The sequence below is a fragment of the Fusarium mangiferae genome (assembly GCF_900044065.1).
Source record: "Fusarium mangiferae strain MRC7560 genome assembly, contig: FMAN_scaffold001, whole genome shotgun sequence".
NCBI lineage: Eukaryota > Fungi > Ascomycota > Sordariomycetes > Hypocreales > Nectriaceae > Fusarium > Fusarium mangiferae.
Window position 1 is genome coordinate 886,872 of NW_024573921.1, and position 20,890 is coordinate 907,761.

Here is a 20,890-nt window from a genome sequence, read left to right on the forward strand (position 1 = left end):
TTTATTAGTCTTTTGTCATAAAACATAAGTAGTGCAAGAACAAAACGTTCCAAGTTCTGTCGAGGCAAGGAACATGCCATCTTGAAATCAAACCTGGAAAATTGCAAGGGCATGACTCTGCATCCCCTGAATACAATATGGGGTGTCCCTTTTCCCCGCTATGCGCCTCAAATGCAAGATAATTCGTTATCCTCGAGTCTCGAGTTTTATCTCCCACCTCCAAAATCTCCCTGTCATTCTTGATGTCAAAAATAGATATGTGATAACCAATCTGTAAAAGCTATGCCGTTCTTGGGTAAAATTTTCTTCAAGTCAGATCTTGTTGCTAGGTAAGCCTTTCATCGATTCTGGAGCTTAGAGATCTCATCGAGGAGGTCCTGAAGGTCCTGATCCGAAATCTTGTCGGCCAATGAAGGGATGAGTGTCTTGGCCTCGTCTGCTCCCTCACAGCACAGAGAACCTGAAGACAGCCTGTTAGTATTTTCAAGAAACGTATAATCTTTTAGTAAAGCCTGGAGATCGTACCCAGCTGTGCGCGCTCAAACTTGGCGAGGTTCTTATGTGCGCTAAGAAGGCGTTCCACAGCCTCTACATTCTCCTTCTGTGTGAATCGCGCAAAGTTGTCGAGGTAGGTCAATGTCGAGTTCAGCATCCTAGCAAGGGTCAGTCCTGGCGCCCCACGATCTAAGGGCCACGGAGGCATATTTACTCGGTGTTGTTGACGTTCCTACGGTCGTTCTTTCGTTTCGCGTGGAGGGCATTCAGGACCAGCGCAGCTTCGGAGAGCGTCAAGGTGTCGACATCTTGGAACTCGCCAAGGTTCAGAACTGCGGAAGCTTCCTCATTACCAGGAGCCGCAGGCTTGGGTCGAGAGGTGCGAGGGTGGTTAACCTTCCTAGGCGCAGCAGCAGCTGGGATTTGTTGTTCGTCCTCCATTGCGAGAGCAGTTATATAGAATGCGCTTCAGCTGGATTCTTAATCGCGTAGTATTTGCGTGTCTGCACTCGATGCGCGGATGTTGTGGAGAAGTCGGTGAATGAGTGGGATTCGGATTCAGAAAAGTCGGGAGTGAATTATTGAAAGTTGAAAGACGAACCTAGAAGAATCCAAAGTTCGGAGGCTGAAAGGAAGAACAAGACAATGCAATGTACGTACCCCAGCTTAATTAGGTAGTGGGGCTGTCTTAGGCCAGGCACCTCCCTGAACAGAGGCACTTGCTTTCAGTGATGGAGTCTCGTGGCGGCCCCGCTGAGGGCAGCTTGTCAATCTGTCAACCTTGAAGAACGAACAGCAAGATAAGAAGCTCGATAGGCCCTTAGAAACGACGGGATTCATGAGACTAATCGCTACAGGCTGTAAGGGCGCCCAGAACAACCGCGACTGACGTTAACTCTCTCATTCGCAGCTCATCTCCCTCATCTCTCAGCACTCAACCTTGTTCATGGTCTCCTCTTTGAAATAGATGGCTTAGTGAACCTCAGGGGAAGCTAAACAGACTATTCATGTCCTGATAGAGACCGATCATACACACACAAAAGAAATCATGTGAGGCCGAACACTAAAGTATGATGAAGATAGGTGCTAATAAGCCAGGACTATCTTTGCCCTCATCGTCATCAACAAGGCCGGAGGTTTAGTCTACAACAAAAACTTCCACGAAGGCCTTCAAACAATCAGCACAAATGATTATTTAGTTCTCGCAGGAACATTTCATGGGTAAGTACCTCTTCAGTCTTCAAAAGCTGCCCGAATCTCTTCATGGGCACATCAGAACTCACATCAATCTCAGCGTTCATGCCATTACATCTCGTCTCAATCCTGTCAAGAACCTACCAGGTGCAACACCGCCAGGAAACAGACCGGAGCCATCATCAGGCTTAGAGGTTCTTGAGACAGAAAACTTCCGCATGCAGTGCTTCAACACAATGACAGGGACAAAGTTCCTTCTCTTCACCGATACAACACAAGCAAATGTCGATGTCACTATCCGCAGGATCTATGACCTCTATGCAGACTACGTCATGAAGAACCCCTTCTATTCTCTTGAAATGCCTATTCGGTGTGATATTTTTGACCGGAAACTACTTTCGTACATCCGGGAGATCAATAATCGATAGACGGGTATTGGGTAGATTTACGGAGTAATCGGAATCAGCATGTATCGTAATGGCTTTAATCTTCTTGTCGTCTAAAACTCCCCTAGCCTGTGTCTATTATACATTTGCTGCAATGTTGACAGAGCTGGACCGCAGTCTACTATGAAGTGTCCATCTTGTCTCCGTCGCCTTTCTTTCCGCCCTTGTCTTGGTCCTTGCTGCTCGATCCCTGGTTCTCATCTTCTTCCTTGACGTCGCTCAGTGAGGCCTTCTTTGCAGCTTCTTCTTCCTCGCGAGCTGCCTTCTCCTGCCGAGCCTTTTCTTCTTCCATACTCATACGTAGAGCCAGTGCGAGCTCGGGTTCCATTGCAGGGTCGAAACCGAACTCGAATTCATCATTGCTACCACCTGCGCCTCCAGCTCCGCCAGATCCACCAGCGTTTTCTCCAAGGAGGATGGGGGTCGAAATGAGTTGGTCGCTAAGAAGCTTGCTGCTGGGAGGAATGACGACCAAGTGGCAGCCTTCGTTGGTCTTGACGGTGTCAATAAAGAGCTGCAGCTTGTTCTTAGTGCTGTCGTCATCGAGGTCGCCGAACAGGACAAAGTCGACCGAAATGTTGGCTTTCTTCATCTTCTTTGCGAGTGTGGTAAGCTCCTTCTCTGATTCCTCAACGGGGGAGCAGACAAAGACTATTATTCGTTGACGCTGGGATCGGTTCTGGCGATGCTTCAAGGCTAGCTAAAGAGACGTCAGTACGTGGCACCCCTATATTTAGCCGTATTCGAGACTTACAGTAGCCACCTGGATACCCGTCTTGAGATGGGATGAGCCTCCAATCTTCTTCTTCGTCCTGTGAAGGCCCTCGAGGATCTTGCCCTGCTCAGTGGTGAGAGTCACCAGCACTTCAGGTCCTTTGCCTCCCATGCTCATCAACCCAACGGATGATTCAGGGTTTCCTTGTGTGATGGTCTGAAAGGTGATGTTGACAGCGTCGACTTGCGATTCGAATCGAGTAGGTTGATAGTCGCCATTTCTGCTGCTCTCACTGTTGTCTACGACAACCATAACCGCCTCAAGAACCATATTGGGTGCTGTTGTTGTTCTATAGCTGTGCAAATATCGTGTGCAGCTGTAGGAGTTTGTGGCAAGTTTGTACGTGGAGGAAGTGTTTGATATTGGTGTTTAGCTTGGTTGATAGTGAGAAGGTCAAGCTCCCAGTGTCGTAACGCAGTTCAGCCTGGCGGAGTGTAGGTAGCTTGATGATGTGAAGTAGTGCTACTTGGTTACTGCGGGGATCATTGCGCACCAACGTGTACCTATACCCAGTTCCCACCGCCACCAATTGCTTGCGCCAGAACAGCTAGTTGGCTTACCTAATGATGCAGACCCACATACTTTGTTTACTTTCAGCGAGCTCCACCCCTAACCAACGCGCCTGGGGTAATCCACTGCAACTTCAGTTACATTTCAGCACTTTTTAGCATTTGTCTTCAAACACATTCAGCGCTGATAATAACGATGGCTCCAGTAATTTCCAAAAAGCAGCTTGCTGAGTCCCCTCTCAAGAAGACCATGGTTGAACATGTTCCTCTGTACAGCGGGAGCCCTTCAGCGCAACCACGAAGCCCCATCAGAAAGCGAACGCCGGGTGCTATCACGATGCAACAAAAACAAGCTATGATCGATAACATGCAACTCGAGAGTATGTGGTTGTTGATTTGTCACGAAATGCACCGCTGACAACCTCTCAGTTACAGAACGCGCTCGTCGATTAAGAGCCCAATACAATTACATGGCAACAACAGTTCGCTCCCGTATCGAAATGCGACTCAACCGCGTCCCCATGTCAATGAGGAATATGAAGATGGGAGACTTGCTACAGAAATTCGTGGATCAGGAGCAACAACGAGCCGCGAAATCGACCTCTACGCGAAAACAAACAGCAACATGGGCAGCAAGCCCGCCAAAGCAGATTCAATCGGCGGCTAATAATTTGAAACCCGCCCCACGCACAAAGAAGCGCATGAGGTATGCATAATATGAAACCTTGAATTCGTAAACTAACAAGGATCCAGTGATGCAATCTCAGGAGACAAGGAAAACGAGGTTGAGCATACCGAGACTGCTAAGAAGAGGGCTCGAGCTGCAACAACCACGGACGTGTCACATGCCCGATCAGGGCAAATCTTGTCGCCAACATCCTCCAACTCACGAATGGCAAATCGGCCTCCATCACCTACTAAGTCTGGTATTGCAAGACCAGCTTCACCACTGAAGCGCCCGGCTACAGCTTCTGGTATGCTGTCAAGCATGGTGGAGAAGGCAAAGGCGACGCGAGCTGGCGCTGGCGCTGGCGCTGGCGCTGGACGCAAGATGACGACAAACTCTACCACAAGCTCAATGTCGACCAACAGCACTACTGCTGCCACCAGAAATAAGAAAGCAGTACCAGCAACAAGTACTACTTCAAGAGCGCCTACTTCTCGGCCAGGTACACGAACAACGCGTAGATCCATTGCCAACAGCGAGTCCAGTGAGTCGAGCAATGGCACCGTGATAAGGAAGGGACCCGCAACCAAGAGTGCTCCAGTCAAAAGGGGGACAGCATCGCGTAAGGGGACGACAGGGGCAGTTCGCAAAACAACAGCGAAGAGCAACCCTTCAACTGCAAGCACGGGTACAGGACGAACTTTACGAAAACGAGCATAGAACGAACATTGATGGAAGGTGTCACTAGAACGTAATTGGTATTTTGATTGTCTCGGCAAGTATTGCAGGATCATGGTATGGGAGTTCAGGGTCAAAGCGCATGGCGGTGCACTGGAAAGCTCCATGTTACTTTATGATATTCTTTTGAAACTGTATATGCCCATAAGAAACCCAGGAGCGCGAGTGTTTCCAAAAAATACACTCTGGAAATTTTCAATCACAAATGCCTTTTGGTATCTCCCAAACTTATGAACCACCCTTCTTCTTCTTCTTGTCTTCGACAAGTTCAATATGATCCTCGGGGATCTGCTTGTACTTCTCAAGCAGGAACTCTTCCAATTCAACGCTGACATCACCCTGCACGACGATTTCTTCTCCGCCACCTGGGAGCTTGGTCACTGAAGAGCCTGTAGCAAACTTCTTGCCAAGATCTTTGGCGACCTATGGTATGTTCAGTATGGGGTGATCATCCGCTGAGGTAGGAAACCCACCTTCTTGAGTTCCAAGTCAAACGACTCGAGTCCTATCACAGCCGTGACAAACTTCTTCTTGTTTCGCTCAATGCGCTTGATAGTGACAACACTCTTGGCTAACAGGTCGGCATGTTTTGCCTCGGCGGCTTCAGCCTTAGCGGTCTTCTTCTGTGCGTCCTTAGCGGCTCGTTTCTGGGCCTCGACGGATAGTGATGCGGTAGCAGCCTCAAGGGCCTCTATACGGCTCAATGTCAATGCATGTCCATGTCCTGGACATTTTGGACTTCGTACCTGCGGACCAGATCCTGTTGTAAAGCTCTGGTTCGTTCTTTTCTAGCCATTCCTGGCACTTCTTGACGGTTCCGCCATACTCGCAGTACTACTTGGCCGATTAATCAGGTTGTGGAACTCTCTCGACGAGGCGTGGATTTGTAAAGGGAGATTTTTACCTCCGGGGGTAGAGTGCAAACTGTGAGCAAGGTTGTGTCAGCTATTGCTTCAAGCTTTGCATCATGATCAATCAAACGCCGTCATAAAAGAACATACCGCCACAATACTTGACAATACGTCCCTGGGGCTCGCCCTCCATTTGCTCAACGTCAGCCATAGAGATCCCAAGCTGTATGCTATAATAGTAAGTGTATGCAAAGAGCTTGGAGCAAAAAAGGCTATGGTTGTATGGAAGTAGTACGCGTTTCTCTCGTCGTGCTAGATTGATCTTGCTTAACCTATGGCGGGGTAAATTTCATGGAGGGGCACTTGGGCCTTGTCCCAAGCAAGGTGAGCCAAGGTGAGCCGGCCGAGGTGAGCAAGGTGAGTGAGCTCAGGCCACGCATAGGACTTGCTTCACCACGGTGGACGTAGTTGAGGCCTGAGGCAGCACATGCAAGGCCTTCCGACTTTAGTGGGTAAATCCCCAAGCAAACCAATGCAAGACTCATCCATGCAACGCGATGTAACAAACGAGGACTACGCGTTGGTGATAATATCGATAAGGTTGCATCGAAGTTATATACGCGCTTGCTTGTACCGACGGCATCTCGGCCCCCACAGCCAAGAGGGAACGGATGCTTACCGAATCTACATCATGAGCCTCCTTGAGATCACCGTGAAGTCGAACATGACCTACGTCACTTGTATCATATTCATAAATTACTTATTCAACATTGTGAGCTGGCTTTTGGATCGAAAAATATCAAACAATCACCTCATATCTCGGCGGTTGCCTCATCTCGCAACGTTTGATCGATCATACCATGGCCTGCCAAGCTGGCCATCCTCATTTCATCTTGAACTGTCTACGGCCAGTGATCTGTCCAAACGAGCCTACGCTCATTCAATGACATCCGAGTTGTTCAGAAATCGCTCCTTTCGGCCAGCTCTGTTGCATGACTTGTATCAATCGAGCGACCTCATGGCCTCTTTGCTCATGCGCTCAGGCAGTGCTATCACAAAATGTTTCTGCATTCAAAGCAACTTGAGAGACACAGGCCAAGAGGCAGTCCTGGCAGTTAGCCGCCGAAGAAACAACTTTACGGCTAATTGGCCCTACAGCGGTAACAATGGACCAATAGTCTCTCACGCCTGTAACTGTCATCACAACTTTCGCGCGCGCAACAGGTTCTACCCCTGTCAATCGCTGTCATCCAAAAATAGAAATACACGATCGTGTTTCCTATTGGTCATTTGAATGTATTAGTTGTTCGATAGCGGGGATCAACCGACCTAGTGGCCGGGAATGGATGCTACCCTGATGCAACCTCTGCTCGTCTTGTCTACCGCCAACAAACTTCACATAGCACTCGCAGCCTTGTGTGCCAGTCAGGTTCTCCAGCAGGATATTGGCGCTCTCAGGCCCCGCCTCCACCACGCTTCATGTGCGGCACGCTACCATGTCTGTCGACGCATCGGCCCACCTAGACGTGGAGTTGGGATGTGCTACTGCAAGTGCGTGCCGCCCAACTCATTCTAAGCCCGCACTTCGGATAGCCGCTCCAGCGAGATTGGTGATTCTGGACCAGTCCTCGGGCTTTAAGACTATGACAATCCCCCGGCCAGCAGCCTGGCCCCCTTCTTCCGCATTCTCTTCTTTCCGTCCTCAGCCTTCCGTGCTGTGTCACTTCGCAGTTCTGCATAGAGGCTTCGTTGATCGAGGCATCCTGTCGTTTTCACGCACTTAATACTGACGCCGGTCGTCGAACAGATCTTACTATAACGACTAATACATAGCCTTCTTATTGCGTTGAGCCCCCGGGCAGGAGTCAGATATCGGGAATAACTGACAGATACGCAACATGGCTGATACACAAAACCGATACTACCCCCTGGACTCTTCGCTGGCCCGGAAGCACAGGGGGAGACTTAATCCTATAATTGAGGAGGATAGCGACGATGGTATGGTTCAAAACGGAGGTCGCAGGACGAGACGCGCTGGCAATGCCCAACTCAAGATTGAGGCATGGCTAACACCGATGAGCGACCACTTCCCTACACCAAGAGGAATGAACTATCTTTCTGCTCCTATTCTCCCATCATCACCTTCAACTGACTCGGCTGCCGACACTTCACCAACCACCTCCAGCAACCCCTGGAATCGCCATAGTGTCGCCACCGAGGCCACGGAGTTCGAGGACCTTTACGATGTGACTGATGATGAAGAGGATATGCTCAAGCGAAAAGCGTCTGCTAGGTCGAGGCAGGTCCCTACCAAGCAACCAACCCCGCTTGTCATTCCAGCAACACGCGACAACTCTGTTGAGACGTGGTCTGCTGTGGACAACATGAAGAAGTCGATGACTTCTCCAGTCCCTCTGACCCCTTCTGTCAAACTGACAATGTCGCCTGCTCAGATGGAGTTCATGCATGAGCAACATGCAGCAGAGACACCAACCATGTCAGCTCCCCCATCCTTGGATGGGAGTTTGACTTCTGAGCAGCTCGCAGCTATGAGTGCCCCGCCCACACCCATAATCGGTAATGAGGATTCAAACACCGAAGATGCTTGGGCTGGCGTCCAACTACAACCTGGCGCTCTTGCTACCCTCCACGCCCTTGCTAGTGGCGAGGAGAACCTCCATGAACAGCCATCTCAAGTTCTTGAGGTGCCTGAACAACATTCTGTCCAGCCAACTGTTGAGATGCGACAACAACCACTGCGACTCATCACCAGCTTCCAGTCGCAGCCAGCTATCAACAGAGCCTTCTCTCCCAACCCTAACCGTCAGTCTCTTGCAGACTTGACAAAGCTTGATATTCCATCTCCTGGCGGTTTCTTCTCCGGTCTATCTCCCCGAAGCCGAAACACATGGCACATGCCCTCCAAGTCCCCCGAGGATATGCCACCACCTACGTCCACCACCGCTGAACAGTTCTACCGATGTCCCTGGAACATGGACGCTTCGGTTCCTCCTGTCCCTAAGCGTAAGGAACTCGTCGAGGACTTTTATCGTAGTGTCAGGTTTACACCCGCCCCCACCGGGCCCATCGTTGAGCAAGTCGTTGAGCTCAAGGAGGAGGATGACTTCTCGGACGATATGCCCACTGCTCGACCCGTCTTCGAGCACAAGACTGCTCCCTCTACTGTCGACTCCGCCAATGCCCCAGCTTCACCCCAGGCTGAGGATGCCCCCACCGAGATTGTGGTCGACTACGATCCTGAGTATGCTCGCAAGCAACAAAAGGAGGCTCTCTCCCATTTTGATCGCACTGAGCTTTGGCTCATGGCTCAACGATCTTACCTTCGTGGTGTCCAAGATGAGTCAACCGAGGACGATGGTGGGCTCAACACCATCACTGAGGAGGCTGAGGAGGAGATTGAAGCTCCTCAGATTCAAACCGAGCTTCCTCCCCTCAAGGTTCAGCCAGAAACTTCCATTGTTCCTGTCAAGAAGAGCGTTCGTTTCTCCAACCTTGTCTCCACATCTGATCACCCCAAGCGCCTGCCTTCCATGCTCGTCCGCCGCGAGTCTGCCTACTACCGGGCATTTCAAGACTACATCATCCGCATTCAGCGCCAGGATGTGTTTGTCCACCAGCTTGCTCGATTTGAGGCTATCCAGGCTCAGCGCGTTTCCCTCAAGGAGTCTCATCGCAACCAGCTTCTCGGCAAGTACCAGCTCAGCGTCGTTCCACAGTCCGCCAAGAAGAGACTCAGCGCCAATGTTGCTCGTGGCGATGATAACATCATTGATGACCCTGAGAAGCTCCGCCGAGAGAAGGAAGTTGAGGCCATGAACCAGGTGACGGTTGCTGCGTGGCACGTTGCCGCCGTGAAGATGCTCAACGGTGGTCGCCTCATCTCTGCTCCAGTGACCAAACGACTTGCTCGACTTTCTCGCGCAGCCCCTGGACAGGGCGGCACTACTCGCGAGCGCGCTAGAGTCCTTGACTTGGGCGGGCAGACTACCTGCGACTGGGCGTGGCACTGCGCGCTCCAGTTCCCCAACACCAAGGTCTACACTGTCACAACCAAGTCCATTCGTCAACTTTCCAACTGCAATGTCCGTGGTCCCCCCAACCATCGACAAGTTGCTGTTGAGAAGTTTTCTCGTCTCCCCTTCTCAGACAACCATTTCGATCTCATTTCTGCCCGAGAACTTCACAGCATCCTCAAGCTTTTTGGTGAAAACGGGGAAGACGAGTGGGACACCTGTCTCAAGGAGTGCATGCGCGTTCTCAAGCCCGGTGGCTATCTTGATTTCTCACTCTTGGACTCAGACATCATCAACGCTGGTCCCGTTGGACTGGCAAAGAGCGTTGAGTTCGGCTTTGCCCTCAAGACTCTTGGTTATGACCCAAACCCTACCAAGCTTTGGCTTGGTCGCCTGGCCCGTGCCGGCTTCCAAGACACTCGCCGCATCTGGATGTGTCTGCCCATGGGTGCCAGACGAAATATGTTCAAGCCTCCTACCCCTCCTCTGAAGGACAGCCCTAATGGCCAGGATGTCAAGACCTGCCAGATGGACGCCATGGTTATGGGAAGCAGTGATGATATTGCAAGCGCTTGCAGCATTGCTGGCGGCTGGAACTGGGAGCGCTGGCTCCTCCGCTGTGAGATGGAGAAGGTTGCTGGTGAGCTCCGACTCGCCGATACTACTACTACTGGAACTGCCATGGAGGAGGCTGGCAAGTGCCTGGATGGCGTTGCTGCCGTGTTCGAGGAGGGCCGAAACTGCAAATCCGGCTTCCGAATGCTCAACGGTTATGCTCAGAAGCCCAAGGCTGGTACTGAGACCATCAAGATTGCTCTCTGTGAGTGATCTGCTCAACATTGAAGATTCTCTTTTGTCAACTCGCACTCGCTCGACACTTTTCATACATAGATGAAGATTTATTTTTTGGGATTGGATATAAGAAGGGACACAATAACTAAGTATGAGAGACGATGTTGGGATGCGTGATGATTTCACGCGTAATGGTGGGTGGTTAGGTTAGGTTAGGTTGCATGTGCTTGGCGAATGGGTTATGGATATATCATGTTATGTGCTTGCAGATACCATTGTAAATAGTACAGAACATGGTGTTCGGATCCTACTTGATGGAATGAAGGTTTCCTTTGTATGAAGATTATTTGAACAGGAATAAAAATATCGATAGGAACAAACACAAGTTAATTATACAGCTCAAAACCAAAGACGCAGTGTTACTCAGCAAGTCAGGCCAACCTTTGAAAGTGTGATATTGGTGTTATGAGACAATGAACGATGTTAATGTTTGTGTCGTCGTATCATTACTTAGGAAGAGAGCTTCCAGTCTAACCTACCTATGTAGTTTATGTAATGAAGGAAAAATTAAGCATAAGCTATTATATCCCAAACTCGTATAAGATGTGAAGAACAACTTATGGTGTAATATTCGTGAGTATTTGGGACAATGAGTAACTAACTACACACTATATTGGATTATGTCGTTAAGGAGCTCTATTAATACGTTGACCATGCCTTTGCCCCAGTTGACGTACTGCTACACCAGTATTGTGAATACTGAAAAAGATATTGAAAATCAATTCTTATTAAGATGTCGTATAAGGGACGGATCTATTCGTTATTTATAGTCGCATACTCTTGCTATCATTCAGGGTAAGTCATAATATCCAACCAACTCAAGGTACGATGTAGGTAGCGGCAGACTGTATAGTGTAATACACCGTAGTATAAAACAAGATGAAAATTACAACATAAAGTATCTAGCGGCATAGTGCATGATAAAGTAATCTCCTATTATTGTCAATCGTTTTGCTGCCTTCTTGTCTATTGCTTTTCTGATACACTCTAGTTCAGACCACTCACTAATACATTGATAAGGCTAAGGCCAGAAGCAGATGGATGCTGTTCTGGAAAGGGAAAGGCTGGGCGGGCAAAAAACAGGGACCCACATTAGCCGACAGCTTCAATCGAGTACCTAGCTTCATGACCATCATTGACGACTACACGGACGCCTAAAACCATCACCACCAAAGTCAGTCGACATATCCCATCGGTTCGATTCGTCCACGCTCGCTCCGAAAACAAACACTCGCAATGTCGAACAACAACTGGCAGGAGGAAGCCATGCGCCGTCTTCGACAGATGCAACAGGCCCGTGGTGGTGTTGGAGGAGGTGGCCCTCAGATGCCTCGAGCAGCCGGCGGTGCACTCTTCGGCGGTCTGCTACTCGCTGGTGGTGCTCTGTTCCTGTCAAACTCCCTATTCAACGTCGACGGTGGTCACCGGGCCATCAAGTACCAGAGGCTGACTGGTGTGAGCAAGGAGATCTACAATGAAGGTGCGAGAAAACGAACTTCGGAGGATTCGGCTCAGACACTTACTTGAGCAAACAGGAACGCACATCAACATCCCTTGGTTTGAGACACCAATTGTGTACGATGTCCGAGCAAAGCCACGCAATGTGGCGTCTTTGACCGGAACCAAGGATCTGCAGATGGTCAACATCACCTGCCGTGTGCTCTCTCGCCCACAGATTGATGCTCTGCCTCAGATCTACCGTACACTAGGCACCGACTACGACGAGCGTGTGTTGCCGTCTATTGTCAATGAGGTTCTCAAGAGTGTTGTTGCTCAATTCAACGCTAGCCAGCTCATCACACAGCGAGAGAATGTTGCCAGACTGGTTCGAGAGAACCTTGCTCGACGAGCTGCTCGATTCAACATTCTCCTAGACGATGTATCCCTAACTGTAAGCAAATACTCCCATACTTGAACAGCAGCATCTGGTCTGACTGACATCCCGCAGCACCTTGCCTTCTCTCCCGAATTCACAGCTGCTGTCGAGGCTAAGCAGGTTGCCCAGCAAGAGGCGCAACGAGCTGCTTTCATCGTCGACAAGGCTCGGCAGGAGAAGCAGGCCATGGTTGTCAAGGCGCAGGGTGAGGCTCGCTCTGCTGAACTGATTGGTGAGGCCATCAAGAAGAACAAGGCCTATGTTGAGCTCAAGAAGATTGAGAACGCTCGATACATTGCTGCTCAGCTCCAAGAGGCTGGCTCCAAGAACAGACTCATGCTTGACTCTGAGGGACTGGGTCTCAATGTATTCGACAGTAATGACAAGAGCTGATCGGATGATATGGAAGGACGAGCTGTGAACGAGGAGAGGTGCTTATGGATTTAATGAACTCTCCACTGTATGTCTACCGAAAGGGTTGTACTATTAGGAATAATGAGGTAGAAAAAGTCGAACTACCAATTCTGCTCTGCTGCAAACGATTTCATAGAATTTGGTCTTAATTCACGAACGACAAGTGAACCACTGCAGATGCAAACTACGTAAAACAGTAGTTGAGTCTCGAAACTCCGCTCTTGACACATAGACACGAGTAAGTACTTAGGTATCTTGGTAAATATTGCATCTTCAACCTGGGCAAGATCGTATTCGCTGAAGCCTCTGACCATCATGAGCTGCAGAACTCACAATAGGAAGTATTGAGGTATACCTAGTACCTAGGTACCTAGTAGGTGTCGCCGAGGTAGGCAACAGCTCCAGTCACTGCAAGGGTCGCCCCTCCCCCTCCGTCAGTGTTAGCCCATAACCCCACCATGAATCAATCAAGCTCAGTCAGCCCAACCTAATAGCCGCCATTGCTTTGACGTTTACATCAGCCTCGCATACTCGAAACCTACGCGACACTTTCTTCTTTGCTCTTTGCAAACTCTTGTGAATTCCCTCGAACACACAACACCCTGGTTCCTCACCACAGCCGCCAAAATGTTGATCAAGTACGTCACATGTCGGAATTTCGACGTCATGCTGGCAAACATGGGAGCAAACTAACACTGCGATGACTAGAGTCCGCACATTGACCGGCAAGGAGATCGAGCTGGATATTGAGTCGGATTACAAGGTAAATCTCGAAAGACGGCGGACAATAGAAGCGGGAAGATCTCAGCTGACCACTTGCAGGTCTCACAGATCAAGGAAAAGGTCGAGGAGAAGGAGGGTATCCCGCCCGTCCAACAGCGACTTATCCATGGCGGCAAGCAAATGTACGTTCTCATACAAACTTCTGAACGAACATCATGCCTTTCAGTATACTAACGCACCGTGTCTAGGACCGATGACAAGACTGCTGCCGAATACAATCTCTCCGCTGGTGACACTCTCCATCTCGTTCTCGCCCTTAGAGGAGGACGATGGATGGCATAAACACATCGAACGAATGTTTGAGCGAACATAGTGGACCTCATCCCGACTTAACGAGTTTGTCGCTCGACAACCGAGGATGACGAGGGATCACTGTACTAGGTGGAATGACTGAGCACAGTGCAACAGCTGTTGAACCCACGGGATCATGATGTCGAGTCAGCTGGAGCAATCATGCGCGAACATTGCTGCTAGTATTAAACACTTTCAGAAGACACGGTGATAATACCAAAAGATACGATAAAGTTATTCTCATTGATTAAGCATCCCGTTTTAGCAAGCCTGCCTAAACTCATCTTCCGCTTGTCGTCTTAGTGTTATCATACACATCACAAATTGGCACACATGCGCCAACCTCGATATTCCATTGTATTCCCAGTCTAATTCCACGATTTATGGACTATTTATCCGTTATCATTGTTGTCATTCGCTTATCGCCGTTTGTTTACCTTGCTATGGCCCGTTATACACTGTACTCCTATATTGTAATGGGGTTGGAAATTGTCCCTGAAATAAACCTCTCCACAAACCGTGTCAAATATAAAAAAAACAAGAGCAAAGAATTGTTTGGATCTTAAGCTCTCTTCTTAGGCTTCATGAAGACATCCGTAGCCTTGCGCTTGCGTGGCCCGATGCCCGGATTAGGTCGTGTATTTGTGAGACGTGTAGGTGAAGACTGTTCGGTCGGCTCGGGAGAAAGAAATATTTGTTTCTGTTGAGGGGTAGGAGATACCGACTTTCCAGCTGAAGGGGTCACTCTGGGCCGTGAAGATGTTGTAGTTTGAGGCTTAGGACCTTTATAGCTGTTGGATAGAAGACCGGTACGTTTGACCTTGCTTGTAGATTCGCCGTGGCCAGCAGCAGGCTTCTTCAGAGGAGACAACGATACGTGAGATGAGGCCTTTCGACGGGGTACCGGCTGTTCATCGTCAAACAGATCATCCCCATCTTCAGAATCAGAGTCCGAGATGTATTGCGCCCGTGCCTCATGGGTTCGAACTACATCAGAGACTGTTGGTTTCGGTGGCGGAGGGAGCGGAGGTCGGATTGTTGGCTTGGCGGCTCTCTGATAGTCGCCCACCATAGCTGCAGGTGCCTTGCGGAGTTTTGTGATAGCATTCGAGGCTTGTGTTGGCCTTGACAGTGCGCCGTGGATACTGGCAATCTCCTTTGTCTCTCGCCGTACTTTGCGCATGACGCTTGCACCGTTGTGAGTCTTGGTACGGCTTCCCCTATTGAAAGCGAGAGTGCTGCCATTGGGATCTCGCGCGCCAAATCCCCAAGCCTTCTTCGGACCGACCCTGCCTCCTCGGGGCAGAAGTCTTCTGTCATCGACAATCTTACTGGTGTTCTTCTCCTTGTCCTCCTTGAGTCCCATGAGAGCATTCTTGAGCTTCGCCTCACTTTCCAAAAGGGCCTTCTGGTGATCAGACTTGTATTTCTCGTAGACGCGATACCATTTAGTTGGGTTTGGTGGTTTGTATGCCTTTTGCTTGACTTCCATAGGAAACTCATGCTTGATAAGTTTTAGCCACACCTCGCCTGTCTCGCCCTGGATTTGAGGGGAGTTCAGTTCGATAGTTCGTAGTTGCTTCGCGTTGTCGATCTTGAGGAGAAGGAGGCGGACGGCTTTATAAGGAAGATAGTCGCCAACACTGTCAAGTTCGCGGATGTTTTTGATGCATGCCGCAGTGGCAAGTTCCAACAGAGACTTGGGTGGCATCTTGAAGCTCGGGGTAAAGTGTCGAGAGTTCGTTCATACGTTTTGTAAGTTCATGCGATCCTGATATTGTTATATGGGGAGATATGTAGGAGGGTTCTGTTATAAATGTAGCAACGCCCGAGTAGCAGTGTTACAGTTGAGGAGTAAGACGATTTAAGGAAGGGTTATATAAGCCGGGGGTTTGGCACAGTACAGTGGAAGAAAGAAGGGTGATTAAGTGTTGAGCCCCGTGGAAGGGCAGCCGAGCATCGCTATAAAGAAAGCGACAGCATCGTAAATGTGTGATGTTCCAAGGGAGTCGAGATCTTGAAAGGGTGCTTGAATGTCAAAGGAAGCCATTGTACCAGTATCCATAGGTAGGTAGGCACTAACTTACCTTAATAAGTTAGTAGTCTGCGACGAAACCCAGGAGGCCCCGCCCGGGCCTCGTTAGGTAGGTAGGTAGTCAGCATCGCCTTTGATCACCTCAATACCCCGTTCCCGACAAGCTACCTACATACTTGCAAGCTGATATATAAATAGAATTCTTACTATAGAGTAACAAAGGCGATTCAGTTCCCATGATCCAATCAGAGCTCCACACCTCCCGTCCATATCAATACCGTGTACTCCGTACATATCTCCATTTCGGTACTGTACTAAGCATGAGACAGGCTTTGCCATAAGCGTGCCTGGCTACCTGGGTCTCCACTCAAAGACATCATTCACAAGCTGATAGCCATTCCCTGGGGCGCGCGAATCAACAAAGCGCATACAAAGCTCTTCCTTTCTGTACAGAGAGATCCTAAACTTGGGATAAACCTACATATCCTAAACATTTTGCACACAGCACCTATCTAAGTTCCTCCGACTTGTCGCATCTCCAAGTATCCCTCGTCCTGCACAACTTCGACCACCATCATGGCCAATTCCTTCATCAAGCAGGAGCCCTTCATCAAACCCGATCCCGAGGCGTCTGGTTCTCCTGCGCAAGTCGACGAAGAAGATTTGTATGAAGATGCCGGTGACCTCGAGTTCTACGACAACAAGGCTCCCGCCTTCGAGCAACTCTACCTCGCGCGCGTTCCTCGATACATGTGGGAAGCTTGGTCTAAATTGACAGAGCGACTCGGCGACAACGACGAAATTCAGATTGGCACTCTGCGAACATGGACTGAAGCAAAGCCCGACGGCAGCAAAGATGTATGCATACCTGATAAGACGATGGCACCATACTGATACACATAGACCAAACTTCGCATGCTTCTCTCCGCCAACTGCCCGGAGCATCAGGTGCTGCCTCGCGAATATGACCTAGTAGTCCAAGAACACAACGTTAGCAACCACTTCATTTTCAGCGAGGAGGATTTGCCTGGCTTCAAGGCGCGAAGCAAGGCGCGACAAGAGGCTGCCGATGCTGGCATCCCTGCCTCATTGTTGAGGCAGAAACAAGGAAACAACAACGGAGCAGAACGACCGAGCTACGACCGTAGGAGCCGATATCAACCATACTATCGAAAAGCTGTCCCGAGTAAGCTTGGTTTCGCATTGCCGTGCCACGAATAGGTGCTAACAAAGCATTACAGAAAAGACAAAGGTCTTTGGCAAGATTGCCTACGATGTTCGTGTTGAGCCCCACGGCAAAGATGAGGAAGAGCGGGTGCTTCAGCAGAAGATTCTGGATGCAGAGGCGAACAAATCCAAGGTCCAAATCATCAGTCGACACGCAGCTTCAGCCGTAGTGAACCCTGGAACTACCCGCGCCGCCGAATTCGGAGATAGCTTCATCGTACGTTTTGTTTCCGTGCAATCTTTCATTCTCGGTTATGTTAACAAACGTCACAGAAAAATATCGCTGCCACAGCCAAGCCAAAGAAGGGCGAGGTGTTCAAGGCAGCCCGTATTCCAGAGAACCAGCTTCTGGATCTCATTTTCGATTGTTTCCGCCAGTATCAGTATTGGTCGGTCAAGGCTTTGCGACAAAAGCTTCAGCAGCCTGAACAATACCTTCGACAGGTGCTCGAGAAGATTGCTGTTCTCAACAAGAGTGGCCGGTTTGCCAACCAGTATTGCCTGAGCGATGCCTACCGCGACAAGGGTGGCGCAGAGGCCCAGGAGGCTGCTGCTGAACCTGTTGATGACGATGAGGACGATGCGGAGATGGAGGATGTGTTGCCCGTTTCCTAGTATCAGCGTCGACGAACCTCTTAGAAGAAGATAAAAAAGGGGCAAATATTTCACATCAAGGATAACGAACGGAGGATATCATTTAATGTGGTGTTTGAAGGATTCAGGGTAGGGTTTTTAGAGCGACGATACCCTTCTAGTCTTATAGATTACCAGTTGTAATCAATCATCATCTAGCGAAATGCTTTGGGAGCCGTGATTCGCTCGTCAACTGAAGCTATCTTTATTTTATCTGATCTGAGATTGAACTTGGGCTATAGCATTCTTGGCTGGGCTACTCTCGCACTTGGTTATCGATCCACTCACTATTGTTCTAGATCATAACTACCTACCTACGTAATAACTTCCCCGCAGTAACACCAATGCACTCTAAACTGATCGGAGGCGAGGCGCTTTCTGATCGTTATAAGACTGGAGTAGCTGCTGTCTAAGGGCTGAGATCACCTACTTTGCTTAGATGTATGCATTCACATACGCTCTTCTCCTCTTAATCACCCAAACAACCCCGCTTATAACCAAGGCTCGAGACAACATTTACTATCCGACCTGTCTCAAGATGCATCTGGTATTCGACTTTGATGGCACAATCACCCAAGAAGATTCTATCGGGGAGCTTGCTCGCTCAGCTCTCGAGATACAGAGGAATAAATATGGCCATGACCTCCAGACTTCCTGGGACCAAGTGGTGCAATCCTATGTTGCCGACTACAGACACTACAAAGACAACCATCCATCACCAGAGGTTACTCGAACATCTGTGGATCATGAGATCGAATTCCTATCAGGAATGAAAGACGTGGAAGAGATGTCTCTACGACGTATTGCTGACTCACGCATCTTTGCCGGTCTAGACGCTGAGGCGTTGTCGCAAGCTGGTGCTGACGCTGTCAAGGCCGGCAGAATTAAGATCAGAGATGGATTTACGGATCTCATAACCCTTGCAAGACAGAGGGGCTGGGATGTGAGTGTTATATCGGTCAATTGGTCCCGGGCCTTTCTACGAGGAGCTCTTTTACCGCATAAAATTGAGGTTATTGCCAACGAACCGGCTTCAGATGGAACGATAAAAGGACCAGAATTTTTCGAGGGGAGAATGACCAATGTATGCGAGAAGAAGAAGGCTTTGAAACACATCATCAACGAGAAGGACGGGGAGGTGATTTATTTTGGGGACTCGACCACGGACATGCAGTGTCTGCTTACAGGAGGAGTAGTCATATCGGACAACGAAGAGTCTTCCTTGCTAAAGACTTTGAGAAGGGTCGGTATTGAAGTGCCACACATTGGAGAGGAGAGAAATGGTAAAATATCCTGGGCGAGGAACTTTCGAGAAGTACTGGATAGTGGCTTGTTAGAGGCCTAAGGCTTAGTACAAAGTTTCCGGTTTCTGAAAGAGCCCTATATCTCTTTGTTGTTGGTATTAGTAGCATCTGGATGTACATGGTATTCTCAACATCAAAGCGTTCGACAAAGCGTGCATGCCCGGACTCAACACCTCCAGCTGTGATGACAACCCTGGGAGCCCACGGACGCTTGCCGAATTAAGTACCTTTTAATATATTTGCGTTTCCTAGTCCATGTAATATTTACTTCGGATTTGATCACTGAATGCTTTAAAAGGAACTTAAGTGAAGCTGGTCCGCCACCGTCCATGATGTGTTGTTTTGTTCTGGAATTACTTGTTCATGCATGTCACTTGTCACAATGAATCAACAAACAAAGCTTTGATGAACATGAGAACAATTCACTCTTCCGAGACAGATATTAAAGCGATAAGATGCTCGACTTTTGTCAGATTTCCTCTCCTTGATCAGGAATCCCTCACCGCAACCTCCAAACTCTGCAAAAAGATCATTAGTATGTGCGTCTACGGTCGAGTCGTTTTTAAATGCGCCCACGAGCGCTGGGGCATCTGCGTGAAGCGGTGCCAAACAGCCAAAGACTTCCGCGATGGAAAGTTAAACCATGACTGTGTCATCAGGAAGCCTCATGTACCGACTTCGCGGAGGATACAGACAAATTGCAACAAATGTATCACCCTGGATGGCAAACTCGACAGGGCAAAGAAGAGCATTGACGATGTTAAGCAAAAGCTGAAGAGAATAGAAGAGAGGAAAATCAGAGAAAGAGATACGGAAGAAAAGAAGATCGACAACAGGGATAGTAATGAAACAAACTCCTGGAGTTTTGGGACGGGACTTGGGAGTATTACCGAGGAGAGCGAAGTTGAGGACGAGTCTTCAAGTGATGGAAGTAGTCAAGGCAGTTCACAAGTCACTAACACCTGAGAAGTGTATAAAACAGTGAAGCTGATTCATCAACTGTCGGAATGTATGGAGAAGCCCATTAATACTTAATTGGAAACCTGCGACGTGTCTGACTCCCCTTAACTTCTCAGATATACGACTATAATAAACCCCCCATTATCTGCACCCAGTCACTCATGATTTTTTATACGTAAAACTCGGAATGTGACAACCGAGACGACTTTGATTGCCAGCGTTCTTGTAGTCTATATCCTTGTAACTCTACCTCTTACCATCTTGTTTGAGTGCTGACATTCTGTTTATCAACCAGCCTATCCAATAATTGCTTTGTACGGCTGTCATTGCTAATATCGACCAAGATCAGAGTTCGTACAGAACAACATCTGATATGTTGGGCAGCAAGACTGAAAGATTTCTTACCGTAAATGGCTATGAGTGCGAAGAATGAGTCCCGTGATGTTGGATGCATGTCACTCTATCCGAACCTGCGCCTCAGTCTTTACGCCCGAGATAAACCCAGAATGGCAGCTCGCTAATATCGGGCTCTCAGAAGAGGAACCAATCCGGCTTTGTCACCTGCCCCCGGATCTAAGCCACCTCCGATCCGCTCCGTGCGGGTCCGCCCCGGAGACTCAACCGCGGTCTTATTCGCCGATCCGAAGCCGGCTAATGGGCCTGTCAACCGTTTCCTACTTAAACGGAAATACGCAGCGAGGCTGAGGGATCTATCTCAGCCCTCGAAGTGGTCCCATGACGGCGGTATGTGGTGCCCGAAACCCTCCATGGAGAGTTGGGCTCTCAACGAGCAAGGCACCCTTGTA

General features: G+C 49.2%; 10 protein-coding genes across 10 annotated transcripts; 6 read left to right on the top strand and 4 right to left on the bottom strand.

The window, feature by feature from the left end:
• Positions 1–338: 338 nt before the first annotated feature.
• On the bottom strand, positions 339–936 carry FMAN_00799 (uncharacterized protein; the record flags this gene model as incomplete). The annotated part of the gene is made up of 3 exons (XM_041827586.1): positions 339–460; positions 526–653; positions 710–936. 3 exons carry the CDS (start codon positions 934–936, stop codon positions 339–341), a joined length of 477 nt encoding a protein of 158 aa, XP_041676132.1.
• Positions 937–2,256: 1,320 nt separating this feature from the next.
• On the bottom strand, positions 2,257–3,180 carry FMAN_00800 (putative multiubiquitin chain binding protein (MBP1); the record flags this gene model as incomplete). The annotated part of the gene is made up of 2 exons (XM_041827597.1): positions 2,257–2,835; positions 2,890–3,180. 2 exons carry the CDS (start codon positions 3,178–3,180, stop codon positions 2,257–2,259), a joined length of 870 nt encoding a protein of 289 aa, XP_041676133.1.
• A 435-nt stretch (positions 3,181–3,615) lies between these two features.
• Positions 3,616–4,806, top strand: FMAN_00801 (uncharacterized protein; the record flags this gene model as incomplete). The annotated part of the gene is made up of 3 exons (XM_041827608.1): positions 3,616–3,799; positions 3,849–4,125; positions 4,173–4,806. The coding sequence occupies 3 exons, from the start codon at positions 3,616–3,618 to the stop codon at positions 4,804–4,806; spliced, it is 1,095 nt and encodes a 364-aa protein (XP_041676134.1).
• A 246-nt stretch (positions 4,807–5,052) lies between these two features.
• FMAN_00802 (uncharacterized protein) lies at positions 5,053–5,886 on the bottom strand (the record flags this gene model as incomplete). The annotated part of the gene is made up of 5 exons (XM_041827620.1): positions 5,053–5,247; positions 5,298–5,515; positions 5,571–5,658; positions 5,729–5,748; positions 5,826–5,886. The coding sequence occupies 5 exons, from the start codon at positions 5,884–5,886 to the stop codon at positions 5,053–5,055; spliced, it is 582 nt and encodes a 193-aa protein (XP_041676135.1).
• A 1,687-nt stretch (positions 5,887–7,573) lies between these two features.
• On the top strand, positions 7,574–10,537 carry FMAN_00803 (uncharacterized protein; the record flags this gene model as incomplete). The annotated part of the gene is made up of 1 exon (XM_041827631.1): positions 7,574–10,537. The coding sequence occupies one exon, from the start codon at positions 7,574–7,576 to the stop codon at positions 10,535–10,537; it is 2,964 nt and encodes a 987-aa protein (XP_041676136.1).
• Positions 10,538–11,797: 1,260 nt separating this feature from the next.
• On the top strand, positions 11,798–12,830 carry FMAN_00804 (putative prohibitin PHB2; the record flags this gene model as incomplete). Its single annotated transcript, XM_041827642.1, has 3 exons — positions 11,798–12,041; positions 12,097–12,452; positions 12,510–12,830. The coding sequence occupies 3 exons, from the start codon at positions 11,798–11,800 to the stop codon at positions 12,828–12,830; spliced, it is 921 nt and encodes a 306-aa protein (XP_041676137.1).
• A 648-nt stretch (positions 12,831–13,478) lies between these two features.
• On the top strand, positions 13,479–13,916 carry FMAN_00805 (putative ubiquitin-like protein ubl1; the record flags this gene model as incomplete). Its single annotated transcript, XM_041827653.1, has 4 exons — positions 13,479–13,489; positions 13,560–13,614; positions 13,674–13,756; positions 13,823–13,916. 4 exons carry the CDS (start codon positions 13,479–13,481, stop codon positions 13,914–13,916), a joined length of 243 nt encoding a protein of 80 aa, XP_041676138.1.
• A 571-nt stretch (positions 13,917–14,487) lies between these two features.
• Positions 14,488–15,636, bottom strand: FMAN_00806 (uncharacterized protein; the record flags this gene model as incomplete). The annotated part of the gene is made up of 1 exon (XM_041827664.1): positions 14,488–15,636. One exon carries the CDS (start codon positions 15,634–15,636, stop codon positions 14,488–14,490), a length of 1,149 nt encoding a protein of 382 aa, XP_041676139.1.
• A 900-nt stretch (positions 15,637–16,536) lies between these two features.
• FMAN_00807 (uncharacterized protein) lies at positions 16,537–17,802 on the top strand (the record flags this gene model as incomplete). Its single annotated transcript, XM_041827675.1, has 4 exons — positions 16,537–16,818; positions 16,864–17,146; positions 17,202–17,404; positions 17,461–17,802. 4 exons carry the CDS (start codon positions 16,537–16,539, stop codon positions 17,800–17,802), a joined length of 1,110 nt encoding a protein of 369 aa, XP_041676140.1.
• A 556-nt stretch (positions 17,803–18,358) lies between these two features.
• Positions 18,359–19,165, top strand: FMAN_00808 (uncharacterized protein; the record flags this gene model as incomplete). Its single annotated transcript, XM_041827686.1, has 1 exon — positions 18,359–19,165. One exon carries the CDS (start codon positions 18,359–18,361, stop codon positions 19,163–19,165), a length of 807 nt encoding a protein of 268 aa, XP_041676141.1.
• Positions 19,166–20,890: the final 1,725 nt, after the last annotated feature.